The sequence below is a fragment of the Urocitellus parryii genome, chromosome 6, assembly GCF_045843805.1.
Source record: "Urocitellus parryii isolate mUroPar1 chromosome 6, mUroPar1.hap1, whole genome shotgun sequence".
Lineage (NCBI taxonomy): Eukaryota > Metazoa > Chordata > Mammalia > Rodentia > Sciuridae > Urocitellus > Urocitellus parryii.
This window is the reverse complement of record NC_135536.1, coordinates 119,459,968-119,474,932: the sequence shown is the minus strand read 5'-3', so window position 1 is coordinate 119,474,932 and position 14,965 is coordinate 119,459,968. Positions and strand designations below refer to the sequence as shown.

At 51.3% G+C, this 14,965-nt stretch overlaps 1 protein-coding gene and 1 pseudogene across 1 annotated transcript in view; both read left to right on the top strand.

Annotated features, from left to right (window-relative positions):
* Positions 1 to 5,298: 5,298 nt before the first annotated feature.
* Positions 5,299 to 5,617, top strand: LOC113182072 (small ribosomal subunit protein eS27 pseudogene; annotated as a pseudogene).
* Positions 5,618 to 12,451: 6,834 nt separating this feature from the next.
* The window catches only part of Pstpip1 (proline-serine-threonine phosphatase interacting protein 1), a 41,131-nt gene continuing 38,617 nt past the window's right edge, over positions 12,452 to 14,965 (top strand). Inside the window, exon 1 of the mRNA XM_026387806.2 lies at positions 12,452 to 12,861. Within this exon, the coding sequence (XP_026243591.1) occupies positions 12,826 to 12,861 (36 nt within the window). The 5' untranslated portion in view covers positions 12,452 to 12,825. The remainder of the gene's footprint in view (positions 12,862 to 14,965) is intronic.

Here is a 14,965-nt window from a genome sequence, read left to right as displayed (position 1 = left end):
TCAGCTGGGTACAGTGGCACAGGCCTGCAATCCTGGCAGCTCAGGAAGCTGAGGCAGGAGGATCACAAGTTCAAAGCCAGCCTCAGCAACTTAAGGAGGCCTGTCTCTAAATAAAATATAAAAGACAGGTTGGGATGTGGCTTGGTGGTTAAGCGCCCCTGGGTTCAAACCCCAGTACCAAAATAAGTGAGTGAATACATAAATACAACCCAATTGCCCCCGCCTCCATGCTCACAATTCAGTGAGCAGATGTGCAAAGCAAAGGTTACCATCAGAGTGAAAATTGCGGTGGGAGCTGTGTGCATGAAGCGGGTAAGACCCTGAGGAAGTGGGCCGCTGAAGACTCATGCTTTTTTATTTTTTTAATTGCAGAGTATGTTTTTACGGCTGAGACCCACTGCATCATTCATAACCTACTATTTTTATTTGACAGTATGTCATAAACATTTGCCCCATGTTATTATAAAACTTTGTAAACCTTTTCACTGGCTGTAATGTGTTTTCAGTAGAGTAATGTCATAATTTAATGGGGCTTGGATATTTGGGTTCTTTTCAAGTTTTTTTTCTATGATACATACTAATACTGTTATGAACATCTTTGTATTTAAAATTGTTTCCCATTTTTCTTGTTGTTTCCTTGAGATAGACTTCTAGTCATGGAATTCCATACATTTTATCAACATTTAAAAATCTCTTAATAGGGCTGGGGATATGGTTCAGTGGCAGAGTGTGTGTGTCCTGTGTGTACAAGGCCCTAGGTTTGATCCCCAGCACTCCAAAAAATAAAAATAAATAAATAAAATTAAAATCCCTCAATAATCCAGCAATTATTGCCCCAGAGCTTTCTGAGACGGTTTCCGTGTGTGCCCTGTACTAGCTGTGGCATTGTCGAGCCTTCACTTACTGATCATACAGCAGTGGCCACACCTTCCCCTCCCCCCCCCCCCCCCGTGTGACACAGTGATGATACTGTCCCCATTCAACTTTGTGAGGAGCAAAGAGAGTGAATGTAAAGTACACAACTCAGTGCCTGGCACACAGTAGGAGCATAACTGTTTACAACTCCTTCTCTGAGACCAGTTTAGTATGAGGACTCCCAGGTTGGGATTGTGCAAATCCATGCCCTCTGGTGATGCTGCAGGGTGAGGCCTTAGTGGTCCCCACCAATCCAGTCATAAATGACTCTACAATGACTCAGCCTTGGTCCCCACGGGAGCCCTAAAGACTGGAGCAGAAGGCCAAGGTCAATGAGAAGGTAAACAAAAGTCTCTGGAGGCAGACCAGAGTGGGAGAAGTGATTGTCAGGTTGCATGGGAGAAAAAGAAAGAAGAATGGGAAGGAGAGGGAAGAGAAAGCTGGGGGATCCAAAAGGAAGGTCAAGACCAGGAGCTAGGCCAGGCACAGTGGCACACCCCTGTAGTCTCAGCAACTTGGGAGGCTGAGGCAGGAAGATTGCAAACTCAAGCTGAGGCTTGGCAACTTAGTGAGACTCTGTCACAGAATAATTTTAAAAGGGTCTGGGATGTAGCTCGGTGACAGAGAACTTACTTGCTCAGCGTATGCAAGACCCTGGGTTCAATCCCTAATACTACAGGGTGAATCCAGATACCAAGTGTCTGAAGGCTGGCTGGAGGGCACAAGCGGGCACTAGGAGGCTCTGACAGGCTGCCTAACACTTGGTTCTATGGCTAGCTCATTGTGCAACCCCAGGCAAGGGCCTTGCCCTTTTAGAGAATGGATCTACCCATCTGCAGAAGTGCCTGGCTGTCCCTCCATCGAGGACATTCGCGGGCCTGGTAATGCCCTGGAGAAATGAATGATCCCTCCCAATCTGACTTAAGTTTAAATATCCACCCAGATAGTTCTCTGCTGGACAAGGAGACAAATCTGCCCTGGGTTTCTTGGAACAATGGGAAGACTTTTCTGGGGGAATGCTGGAACAAAGTATTCAGGGGGAAGGAGCTTAATTAAAGAGAGTGACCACAGCTGGACCTAGAAGGGCATAGGTGGGGAGTGTCCAGTGGGGAGCCCCAAGACAGGCAGGGAGAGCATGGGGCGGCAGCTCACACTGTGCCTTAGGAAAGATTACAGAATGGGCCTGCATTGGCCAGTGAAGGCCCATGTTCACACCACTGAGCTGGAGGAATAGGGTTCTGCAGGAGACCCTGAAATAGAGTTTGGAGCACATGGTGTTTATTAGGGATCCCCACCTGTGAAAGGAAGTAGGAGAAAGCAGGCTGGGGCAGAGGAAAGTCCACCTGCTCTTCAGCTCCACCAGGCCTCGGCAAATCAGCAGAAGGAGAAGAGCTCATTGGGGTGGTCCAGCACCAAGTTAATGCCTGCACCTTTACACCCCTGCCTTATTTGGTCACCAGATGTGGGCTGTTCAGGAAGGACATGAGGGCATGAGGAGGAGGCAGCTCTCTATAGCTGAGGCAAGCTTTGAAGGATGGACCGCTGAGACTGCTGACACCCTCCCTGCAGCCAGTCCTTCCTTGAGGGAGATCTGGACCATGCACTCAATGTCCATCATACCCGATGCTCCACCTGCACAGAGCAGGCTGTGGAAGAGAAACTAGAGTCTTCAAACCTGTGACTTGCCAGATGCTTTGAAAAATGTGAATAGGGAAAAGAAAATCAAATACTGGGTCATGGTGTTTATAACCAAAGGAGTTCCGCTCGGGAGAGGCAGATCCTGTGAGCCTGCTGGTTCCTGATTTTCTGGCATGGCAGTTTTGAAATGTCCCGGTCATCGTATCTCACACTTCTTCCTCCGCCTGTGCTAGTTCCTGGGTCTGTTAATAGGCTTTTTTTTTTTTTTTTTTTTTTTTCTGGATGAAAGGGTCACATCATTCTTTAGTTCTATTTAAAGCACAGAGAATCCTTTCTCTTCTTTCTGTGTAAGCTGGCCTTGAAGTCAGGGAGAGGGGAGGCAGCCTTAAAAAGAGACACAACCTGAGTTGTCAAGGGAAGGGACCCTCTGGCTCCAGGGCCTCCAATGCCCTGCTCATGCCCTGAGCTTGAAGTCTAAACTCAGCCGGGCATGATGCCTGCGTGAGCTGGCTCTGCTTCTCCCAGCCTGGCACAGAGTGGGGACTCAGTGCCTGTCAGTGAATGAATGGAAATGTTTATTATTATCATAATGATAATAGCAATAAAAGGAATCATGTTTCCTTAAATTACTGCAAACCATGGGTGCTCAAAAGGGCTCAGCATCAGCAATAACCTAAAATTTCCTGGCTTATCTGTTCATACAAAACATTGCCTGTCTCCTCAGAGTCCACTCCAGATGATTTCAGGGCCACAAGAGGTAAAGAAGAATGGATTAAGAGCAGAATTTCTGGACTCACCACTGAAAGTAACCAGAGATCCTTGGAGAAATGCTGATCCCTGCGCTGGGGGCAGGTGACTTATAAGATGAACAGTAAACATCTTGAATCAGAAAGTTAGGATGTGCTCAGTAAGTAACGGGGCTAGAGCAGGAAGAAACAGAAGACCCTGAGGGGCTCACCCTGGCCAACTCTGGGACAGTTTGTGCTTGATAACCAGCGATAATAGCAATAAATTATAAGCCATTGAATAACACAGATGTTGGAGTCCACACTAATATATCAGTAAATTAACACTTAAGTGGAAAGAAGAGAACACTCTTCCTTATAATGTAATAAATATAGATGGAAGGAAGGAATTAGAGAATCACCAATGTGTGCTAAAACTAGTGAGAGGAACAGGATCTGCATATTCACGCAGCCTCAGAGGGTTTGTCTACCAGACACTTACTAATCACAAAGGGGAGACAGAAACCTTACAGTGAGGAATGCTGGAGGATGCCTGCTTGGCCAGGTAATGAAAGTCAACAACCCCTCATGGGAAGCAACACCATGTGCCATCTAATGGGACACCCTGAGGACACAGGAGCACAGCAGATGCAGTCTTCCCACCCAAACCCATCCTCTGAATCCAATCCTGAGGAAAGGACTAGACATGAATTCAAATTCAGAGACATTCTCCAAATTAACTGGCCTGCAGTCTCCCCAAGGGTTGAGGTCATGAAATTCAAAGAAGCACTGGGGAATTGTCACAGATTGAAGGAGACCAGAAGAAAAGAAAATAGCTTCGAAGGATATTACAGCTGATGCAAATAAATTTGAACATGAGTGCAGATTATACAACAGCATTGTGTTAATGTTGTATTTCTTTGTTTGTTTGTTTTCTTTTTGGGTGGGGTGTTTCGGTGCTGGGGATTGAACCCACCCATGCCTTGCACATGCTAGGTAGGTGCTTTAGCACTGAGCTTCATCCCAGCCTAATATTAAATTTCTTAATTTTGAAAATTATACTGTGGTTATGTAAGAAATACATACTTGAAGAATTCAGGGGTGAAAAGTTACCATGCCTTCAACTTCAGTAATATAACAAATGAATATGCATAAAGAAATAATAATAAAGCAATGGGGTAAATCAATCTAAGGAATTTGAGTAGTGGGAACAGGAGTTCTTTATACCCTTCTTTAAGTTGAAAATTTTATAAAAATAAAAATTTACAAACAAACCAAAGAACATGAGAAAATGTAGCCCTTATAAGTGAGCTAAGGAGGGCGTTTCAAAAGCTGGACTTAGGAGGAAGCTGGGGAGATGGGCACCTCCACCCTAAGAAGGTGGGTCTCGTGGGTCTGATGAGGGCTATTGCCCCTCCTCAGCTTGGTTCTGCTATTGGAAGTCCTGGGAGTCTGGGTGGATGGGCCAGCAGTGGCAGTATTGCCAGGTCTAAGGTGCCCCTATCACTGTGGGTTCCAACCTACTGGGGCGGGACATGGGCTAGGTGCCTTTTCTTTTTTTTTTTTTTTAAAGAGAGAGTGAGAGAGAGAGAGAGAGAGAGAGAGAGAGAGAGAATTTTTAATATTTATTTTTTAGTTCTCGGCTGACACAACATCTTTGTTGGTATGTGGTGCTGAGGATCGAACCCGGGCCGCACGCATGCCAGGCGAGCGCGCTACCGCTTGAGCCACATCCCCAGCCCTAGGTGCCTTTTCATGTTGTCAAACACTGAGGCTTGATGTGTTATGTACTTCTTTTTTATTTATTTATTTTTTTGAACTAGGGATTTAACCCAGGGGTACTTACCCACTGAGCCACATGCCCAGCCCTTTTTATATTTTGTTTAGAGACAGTGTCTCACTGAGTTGCTTAGGGCCTTGCTAAGTTGCTGAGGCTGGCTTTGAACTTGAGATCCTCCTGCCTCAGCCTCCCCAGCCGTTGGGATTACAGGCCTGCATCTGGATTATATACTTCTAATATAAGCTTTGAAGCATCATTTTTAAAATATGTGGACTTTCTAGCAGTGATGACCTCTCCACATGAATATGCCTCTTGCAAAAGATCTTCTTCATCCCTCTCCAGAAAAGGAGAAGAGGAAACACAAGAAGAAGCGCCTGGTGCAGAGCCCCAATTCCCATTTCATGGATGTGAAATGCCCGGGACGCTCTAAGGTCACCACAGTCTTTAGCCAGGCACGAACGGTAGTTTTGTGTGTTGGCTGCTCACTGTCCTCTGCCAGCCTGCGGGAGGAAAAGCAGGGCTTACAGAAGGGTGTTCCGTTGGGAAGAAGCAACACTAAGAGCAACCTGAATCGAAATGAGTGGGGAAACATCTCATTAGACAAATTTTGGATAATAAAATAAAATGAGTGAACTCATCATCCCTGTTTTCCACCTGAAGAAATTCAACCTCAGCAAGATGAGGCTGGAGCTCTTTGACCCTGTCTTCTCATTCCCTTTCCCCCTCCTTACCTCCAGTTCCCTGGACAGGCCCAGGGCTTCCCTGTTTAGGGTCTGAGCACAGGCTGTTCTGCTGCCTGCCCTGGGGGTGCTCCTCCTGTCTCCGCCTATCGATTTTCTGGAGCCAAGATGGAAATCAAGGTCTCTCGCTCTGAATCCCTGGTCCTCTCAGTGACAATTAAACACCAACTGGGCTGGAACATTTTCCACCTAAATTAAAATCAATCTGAAGAAAGGATGCTGAGAAACTGTTTAGAGGTTCTTTTGAAAGAGAGTTTTCCAGAGAGTAGAGGAAAGGACAAAGCAAACAGGGTGGCTGGGGGTGGTGACAAAGCAGGCAGGGGGCCTGGAAAGGTGACAAAGCAGGCTGGGTGCTGGGGTGGTGCGTGCTGTCTTCCCTGTGTCTAGGCGGTCCTTCTGTCTCCACCTGGGGCCGGTTTCTCCATCTGTGAAATGAGGCGGTAAGGCAATAGCAGGAGTTCAGGTCCAAGGGTGCAGGCCTGAACCCTAAAAACCGTGCAGACTCCCGACCCCACCTCATCAGTAGGTCTGATTGGGACCTGGCCCTCTGGTTAGTTTGTTTGTTGTTTTGTTTACAATGTCCACCAAAAGACTGTTTGTCCAAAGGTCTTCTGCCTCTTGAGAGCCTCCCTGTGGTCTCTGCTGGCTCTTGCTGTCGCTGCAGGTCTCTGCTCTCCAACCAGAGCTGGTGGCTAGGGCTGGGTGAGGCTGAGGAGGCTTGGGACTCCCTGGAGGTATCCCTCCCCCACATCTGCTGGGCTTTGGTTCCAATCACCAATTGGCCTCTTTGAACCTCTTCGATGTCTTTCAAGAATCCCGACTTGCATCTGGCTTCTGAAGCCTGACAGTGCTTGGAAACTCAGAGTCACACTCTTGCGGCTGCAGATGAGTAAACCTGAAAGCTGCTGGTCCACTTGGCCCGGCGGCGGGTGAGCAGGAAGAGGCCTTTATTTTTGCAGCTGCTCAGGTGGGGAGGCAAATCAAAAAACAGAATCTGTATCACATCCTGAGGACCCAGGCCACACCCTCTACCCCTCACTGGGGACAAGGACATTTCCTAGCATCAGGGGAGGAGCAGAGCCCTCACCTAAGAGCCTCACCCCACCCCCAGCATGGTCCCTGGCCTCCACACTTCCTCCTCAGTGGGGACTTCTTTCTTCCCCCTTCCTCTTCATTCTGCTTCTGCTCCACACCTCTAGTCCCACACTCTGGGGAGAAGAGACCCTACTTAGTGATGGGACTCCCAATGTATCCACGGGCCTCTCTGGGCCTGCGTTTCTCTATCTGTTGAATCAGCCATGATGCCTCACAGGCTGTTGGGAGGATTAAATGAGACCCAGGGCACAGGTAGTGCTCAGCTCAGGCCTGATGCAGTCAGAACCCAGGGGCTCGTACTGCTGCTGTGCAGCTCCCTTCTCACCTGGTCTCACGAGCTCCCCTCCTGGGGGAGACAACCTGGCCTGGCTCCTTCTGTGTCCTTGTGCCCGCTGCTGTGACTCAGCACAGCTGCCACTACTCCCGTCCCCAGACAGGAAGGCTGGGTTAACACTGGTGGGTGCCCTGCAGTGGGCTTGTTCCACTCTGCATCAGAGCAACTGGGGTTCACAGTGGGTACCCCAGCACAGAGGGTGTGCCTCTGGTCACCATGTGGGAACACATAGGCCTTTCTCCCAGGAACAGTGGGCCACCAAGGCCAGGCACTGAAACATCCCAGATCAGCCCTGGGTAGCATCATGGCAGTATACTCAGCGGAAATCTGAGTGCCAACTGAGCAATGCCCTTCTGGCTACAGTCTGTTGGCACAGCAGATGTTACTCCTCCAGAGAGAGGTTTCCTTCCAGAAGGAGATGCCTGTGTCACCTGGCATTCCCAAAGAGAGGCAGATATTAGTAAGACAGCACGTAAACAACAAAAGGGACAAAACAAATGTCCCTTGGACAAGTGGCAGTGCCATTATGAAGTGAGATTCATGGAAAGGGTCTCCTGGCTCCTTGGATGTCACCTAGGAGCTTTCAGACCCTTCTCTCCAGTCCCCTCTCTTCAGAAGTCTCCACACTCTTGCTTCTGACTCTTCCTGGATTTTAAGTGAGGATTCCAGGCCCCCAGCCCTGTCCTCCAGCCTGGCCTACCTCCGAGGGCTGTTCCTCTGAAAACATTTTCTCTTCCAGCCTTTGAGAACTTGGCAAACTTCCCCCACAGTGGTGTCTATTTGCTTGCAATCTTGTTTGAAGTTTATCCATCAGTGCATCCATCTGATGGTCAGGGAAAGTTTTCCTGAAGAGGTGACACTTGATAAGAGAGTGGAGGGATGAGGAGTAATTAGCTGGGCCAAGGCAGGGACTGGGATGGGACAGGAAGAATCTTTTAGGCAGAGGAGAGAGCATGTGCCAAGGACCTGGAGTAGAAGAGAATAAGGTAAGAGAGAGAACTGAAAGAAGGCCCAGGGAGCAGTACCAGAAGCTGAGGGAGGAGTATTATGAGTTGAAATTTTGAAGAATAGGCTGAGGCTAGGTCAGGCAGGGTCTTTAGGCTATACCAAGACAGTGACTAATGAGAACAATGGGAAATCAAAGCAAGGTGCCAGGAAGAAGGTGACATGACCATATTTGGGTCTGAAAACATCACTCTGCAATGTGGAAAGCAGACAGTAAGCCGGGCTGGCTTCATAGATGTGCATCAAGTGCAGTCACACAGGGTCCTGTTGCTCAGCAGGGTGCTGCACTCAGACCTTAATGCTCTGAGATGGAAATTCTCAATGGCATTATCTTTGAATTTGTGTTTTTTAAATGCAGTCTGGCCAGACCATGAAGTGTGCTTCAAGGGCTTGGTTAAAGTGTGGTCTCGCCTCCCCTGGACGGGTCCTCAGCCTTTCCTCTCCACTCCTGCCTAGCAACCACCACTATCTTCTGCCTGCAGCAGAGACCTGAGGGCAGGTGTCGGGAGATTCAGGGTCCAGAGCATCTCAGGATAGGGCATGGCAGTCCCATGGCTCTACTCTGACCCGGGTACTTGGTGCATCCTGACCTGGCAGCTGCAACACTCTTGGGGATTGCCATCCCCTGTGAGTTGGGGAGGAAGATCCTTGGAACATGGAGATGCCTGGCTCAACTTCCCCATCAATCTTGTGGCTGGCAGAGAAACCCAGCAGTTGGTGGGTTTAATGTGCCATCAAGTCAAGAGGCAGAGATGGGGGTGGGGTGGGGTGGGGTGCGGGGGTGGGGGTTGTTGATGGTGTTGTTCCACAAATATTCTCATGCTCAAGGGAGTGCAGCATGAAAGAGCTAATTAAAGAAACACCCCAGATATGAACATTCCCTCATTCGTGGCTAGTACCTTTGTTTTTGTCACTTATGATGGCTCCAAAGGATGGCTAGAGTGGATCCAGGTGCCTGGCTGTGGCAATCAATCCTCAAACGACTGATTTTGCAATTTATTCTCAATCCTTGGACCTGCTACTTCTTGAATTCTTCAAACAGATGCGTTCGAATATTATGCAAAACAGGATGGGGCTCAGCCTGGGTGGGGTTCTCCCCCACAGCTTGGCCTGGGGCGCAGCGGGCCGGGACCTCAAGGCAAATTGTGTTTTGAAGCAGTTGGCATGGTTGCTAAAAAGTTGTGATTTTTCAGGACTCATTCTCCTCCCTGAGGGCTGGGCCTGGGGTGGGGCGGCTGGTGAGGGAGGGGCCTCAAACCATACAGCTCCTTTTCTTTTGGGGTTCTCAGATGTCTTAGCCCCCTTCCTTCATTTCGGCACCTCTCTGATGTCCCGCCTATTTGCCCCCATTGACCCATCCAGGCCTCGCCCCCCTCAGAATCATTACAACACCCTCTTCTGGTTTCACCCTCTAAGCCACGCCCCATGGAGAGGGATCTTCTTAGAACCTCTCTTCCTATATGTCAGCCCCTCAAGTCTGCCTCCCCTGGGCCCCAGTCCCAGCAGCATTTGCCGTGTGGGCTGAGGAGAAGGTTGTGGAGGTCTCTCTGATTGGCTCCCATCATCCTTAACAGTCCTGCCAAGGGATCCCGTTCCCATGGTCTTTTGGTGAAGTGTGAGCATGTGACCACTTCTGGCCAATGAGACACCAGAGGAGGTTTCCCAGAGGGCTGGGGATTGGGGCAGGACTTAGGAGAAAATGACACACCAGGACTGGTGTTCCTTTTCTTTCTTTGAGTCATAGACTAGAGCCGCTGCTGCTCCTTGGCTCCCAAGAAGGAAGATCACCAGTGGAAGAGAAACTCCAGAGAAACCGAACTGAGGCCCTCATTGCCACACCTGGAAAACACCCTGCTCCTGACCCCTCCTGTGGGTGAAATACACTTCCTTCCTCTTAGACCCTCTGAGGCTTGTTCCTTGCAACCCAGAGCATCCCCAGCTGAGGCACCTTCCCAGTGAACACAGCAGAGCACATGCCAATGCTGGATTCTCAACCCAGCAGCACTGTCAGCTCCAACAGCCTCCGTGGGCTGTTTTCCACCCATGACTAGGGTTCTGAAGGGAGAACCGTAGAAAGCAGGGGGCTGCACTCAGAACTTAATGCTCTGAGATGGAAACTCTCAGTGGCATTATCTTTGAATAAGGAGGAACCCCTTTTTAATAGAGGACTGTTGGTAGAAGACAGCTGTGGAGTCTAAGAGCATGTGCTTTGGCATCACACAGACCTGGAACCACACCAGCCCTGCACTTATTGGCTGTGAGACCTCATGTGAGTTGCATGAACTAATCACTAGTTTTTTTCATCTGTAAAGGATGAGCACAGGCTGGGTGAGGATTAAGTAAGATGGGCATGAAAGAAGCTTACCAGTGCACCTGGCACTTAGTTAATGCTCCCAAACCAAATTGGCTGTTGGGTTTACCCAGTCCTAGGAGCTGAAAAAGTGGTGGGGGCTGGGGACTGGGGGCTGGGGGCGGGGAGAAGACCTTTTTCTAGCAGAGAACTTCAAATGTTCCTTCCATTATTTCCCTCCTCAATTGCTCCAGTCCACAATCAGCATGGCCACCCAGACCAGTGCCTTGACTGTACCAATGCAATTGGGAAACGAAGGCCTTGTGGTTGGGAGCCTTGAGAGTGACCTTGAGGGATGGAGAGATTTTCGCAGGGGAGGAAGATCTAGGAAGGCATGCCAGAGAGGATGCTGGTCAGAGAAAAGCAAAAGTGTGGAGGTAGGAGTGTGAAGGGCGCCTCTGGGGAAAGGGAAGAGGCCTGTTTGCAGCAGATGTTTGTGGGAGGTAATGGAAAGAACACCTGGGGAGGCAGGGAAGGGAACCAGCTATGAAGATTTCTGCCAATGAAAGGGAGCCTTCTAGTAACCCAGGGTTTCTAGTCTGTCTCCAGAACTAGGGGCATCACGCCATCTGATAGAGGAGAGGTGCAGCCTCAGCATCTGGCTTTCGGGATTCAAGGTGACTTTACACCACTGGATTAGCAGCTGCAAGTAACAGAAAACCAGACAGGTTGCCACAGTGCTAAAGAGGTTTATTATTAGCTCAAGTTCAAGGAGGCTGGAGGTTAGGGCCTTCCAGGGGCAGTCCCACTGCTCTGTAATTCTCCCTGATGTGTTCCCTCTTGGGTGGCTATTCTAGAAGCGTGGGTGTGCCCCCATCTAAACCCTGGCCTGTGTAACTGGCACTTGAGAGCTTAGCTAGTTCTCCTGCAGCAGCTCTCATCTATCTCACCACCCCAGTCAATTGCCAGGCAGACACTGGTGAGGGTGGTGATTTGTGGACAGTCCCTGACTCATCCTTTTCACCAGCCCACCCTAGGCTCAGGACGCCCTGCCAGCATCTTGTGCTGAGTGGGCAGGCCTGGCTCCTCAGAGCAGGGCCCCCAGCACCTGTCCCACCAAACTGGAACTTCCAGAAGTGTTCTTGCCACTGTCTCTTTTGCAATGACTAGAGGTAACAGGTGGGGGGGACTGAGTCTCAGAGCATTAGAGGGTCCATTGGAGCCCCTCAGTCATTGAAGAGTAAGGGACTCCCCCGCAAAAAAAAAAAAAAACTGGGCCCCAACCTGGGTTTCCAAACTCCCATCTCTGTGCCCTTATAATCCTCTCTCTCTCTCTCCATCCAGTCACATTTATTGAGCCTAAAGACTCCATTTTCAAGGGGCCTTCCCTGCCTGGAGAGTATCTAATCTGGAGATTTGTGGTGGGAAGGGGCAGTGCCCATGGGGCCTCAGGCTGTTCTCCCTGGGCTTCCTCCCCATCCTACCTCTGTGCTTCCACAGCCCCCCAGAGCACAGCAGTGTCTGCCCTAGACTGAGCTCTTGGAAGTCAGGCATGCAGGGCTGGGTGAATGGTTGCTGTGGTCCTGGGATGCCCAGAGAATCTAGCTTCTTTGACCCTGGCTTGGAGAGCATCTGAGCTGGGGACAGCCCCAGGAGTTCCTGGACCCCTCCTTTGCCCACACAGTCTTGGGCCTCAGACTCCCTAAGTTTATGGCTCAGAGAATAAACTGGTCCAGGGCTGAGAAGGGGCAAGCAGAGGCAGGCAGCAGGATGGCAGGTGGCAGGCGGGGCTGCACAGGGAGCAGAGCAGCTCCACTTCCTGTGGGCTAGGGCCCTGGTGCCTGCCCTGGGGGAAGGTTGCACAAACCTTCCTGCACAGGCCTCAGACTGCCTCCCCGCCTGGCCTGTGCACAGCCCGCCTCTCCCCCTCATCCCTGCCACCCACCGCTCACCAGGGCTGGCAGCCCGGCTCCCTGCCCTGGGTCCCAGCCTGTGTCCTCCACTACTGGGGCTGGCTAGGGGCTGGGCTGGACACCGCAGCCCGCCTATCCATCACTGGGCACGGCTTCTTCCTCATTTTGCTGCCGATTCTAACCCCAAACAAAACAGGTTGAGCCCCTTTTCTGCCTTCTGCAGTTGTCTCTGGCTTGTGGCTGCCTTCTCAGTGCTGCAGACGGCGCCGGTCAGGGAGGGAGGGCCTGGGCCAGCTCTGCCGGGACTGGGACGGTGCTCCTGGCTCCTGGCCCACAGTCAACCCTGCCTGAGGCAGGAGCACAGGCTTCACAGCAGCAGACGCCTGGAGGATGATGCCCCAGCTGCAGTTTCGAGATGCCTTTTGGGTGAGTGAGGGAACAGACCTCCAGCAAGTGGAATGGGTTCAGCCGGTCTGAATCGTCCCCAGGCAGTGGATGCCGTGGTGGTTCCTACCGGGAAGCTTTCTCTTGAAAACAGGGGGCGGTCAGTTCTGGTCTTAATTGTTGTGGAGATGACCTGGGCCACTGATATTCCTTCTGAGTTGGAAGGCCAAGGGGGTCTTTAGGGGTGGGTTATTGATCTCGCTGCAAATGTCACCCCTGTGGACAGGGCATCTCCTCTGGCCCCACAGGGCTGATTCCTTCCTGGGAGAGCCCTCACCCCACAGCAGGAGCTTCCCAGGAGAGTAACATGGGTGGGGACTTGAGGAGGCCACCCTGGTGGGGCAAAGAAGGGGTCAGAGATCTGGGAACCAGACAAACTTGGGTCCCCGTCTTAGCTTTGTTACTTACAGGCTGGTGAGTCATTTTCTTTCTCTGCGCCTCTGTTTCTCCCTCCGTATAATGGAGATGAATACAAATAAACACACCAGCTGAAGGCGATCGAATGCCCTAAAGCTCCCAGCACCTTGTGGGGACACCTTCCCTCACTCAGCGCCTCACTCCCTGAAGACCTCAGGAGTCTTGAGGAGGCGGCCGGGCTGGGCAGTTCCTTGCTTGCTTGCTTAAGTTCAGCACAGCCATAAATCTAATCCTTTTGCCCATGAAATGAGGGCACCTGGCCAGTGGTGGAGGTCAAGTGCCTTGGCCCAGGCCACGTGGCCGCAAGCCCAGCTCAAACTCCGATCCCCCTCCCCCCGCCCCGGTTTTTCCACTTGTCCTTCAGTCCTTCCTTTGGTCCTGAAGTTCTGGCTGTCCCCAGTGGCTTTGGGGAACAAGTTGAGACCTCTCTGGTTAGAGCTGGTGAATGTGGCTGTCCTGAGGACACTCCCTCCAGCCCCACAGTGGAGACTCTGGCCCTTCGCTCAGCCACAGCCACAGTCTGGCCCTCCCTGGGCCCTTTCCTGGGGCTGCAGCCAGGAGGATGAGAGCTAATGAGCCAGGCCTTCCCTCCCTTCTGGGCCAGCATGTGAGTGGCTTGCTTCCCTGCACAGAGAGCAGAGGGCCTTGCCTGGGGAGGGCACCCTGTGTCTTGCTGGGCCTCCGTTCTTCCCTTTCACAAAAGAGGGTCTGGGACCAGCCCAGAGCTGATGGAGGCCGATATGGCTTGACCCAGGCAGATCACCAGGGTGCTTGTGGCCCAGGCTGGCAACCACAGCCCCAGGAGGTGGTCTGGGGGTGAGTCACCACATCACTGCTCTGATTTGGAGTGCAAAGTTGGGAAAGAGGTAGGACCTGGAAATCTAGGCTGCTTTGTAACCCAGGCAGGTCAGGAGACCCTGATCGTTTACCACCAAGGACCTCTGTCCCCATCCCAAGCCCTGGGCCCACCTTCCCTAGAGAGCTGGGGCAAGGAGCAGCTCCCGTGGCAGGGTCTGGGCGGAGGGGATGGTATGTAAGGAGCAGGGTGTGGTGGCTTCCTTGAGCGGCACCCCCCACCCCATTCCCTGCACTGTCCCACTTCTGGGCTGCTGCAGGTGTCCTGGTCTCCAGGTGCCTCCCCTCCTCTGTGGCTGCTCTCTGGGCCTGGGATGAGGAAGGTCAGAGCAGGAAGAGGGAGAGAAGTGTCCAGTGGAACCTTCACACTAAGCCAGAGCTGAGGCCTCATGTCACTGTCAGCATCACCTGCTCCCAGGTAGATTCTCATGCTTCGCTCTAGGGCTCGCCTCACCCAGCACAAAAACGACTAACGCTTACTAGCACTAAAAATGTGCCAGACGCTATCTCAGAGTTGTGTGTCTATCCACTCAATCCCTACGACAACCAATAAAGTAGAGGCTGTTGTTTTCCCTGTTATTCAGATGAAGAAATTGAGGCCTAGGGACTTCAGGACTTGCCTCACACCACACAGCGGGGATCAAAACCCAGCAGGTGGGTTGCAATGCCTGCATCTTCCGGGGTGTTTGGCTATTCCTCTGTGCACCTGGCATATCACTGGATCTCTGGGTCTCAGGGTCCGCATCGAAAAAATTTCTCTTACCTCTCACAGGGGTCACATTTCAGCTGAGCATGAATACAACAGTTTTTTGAA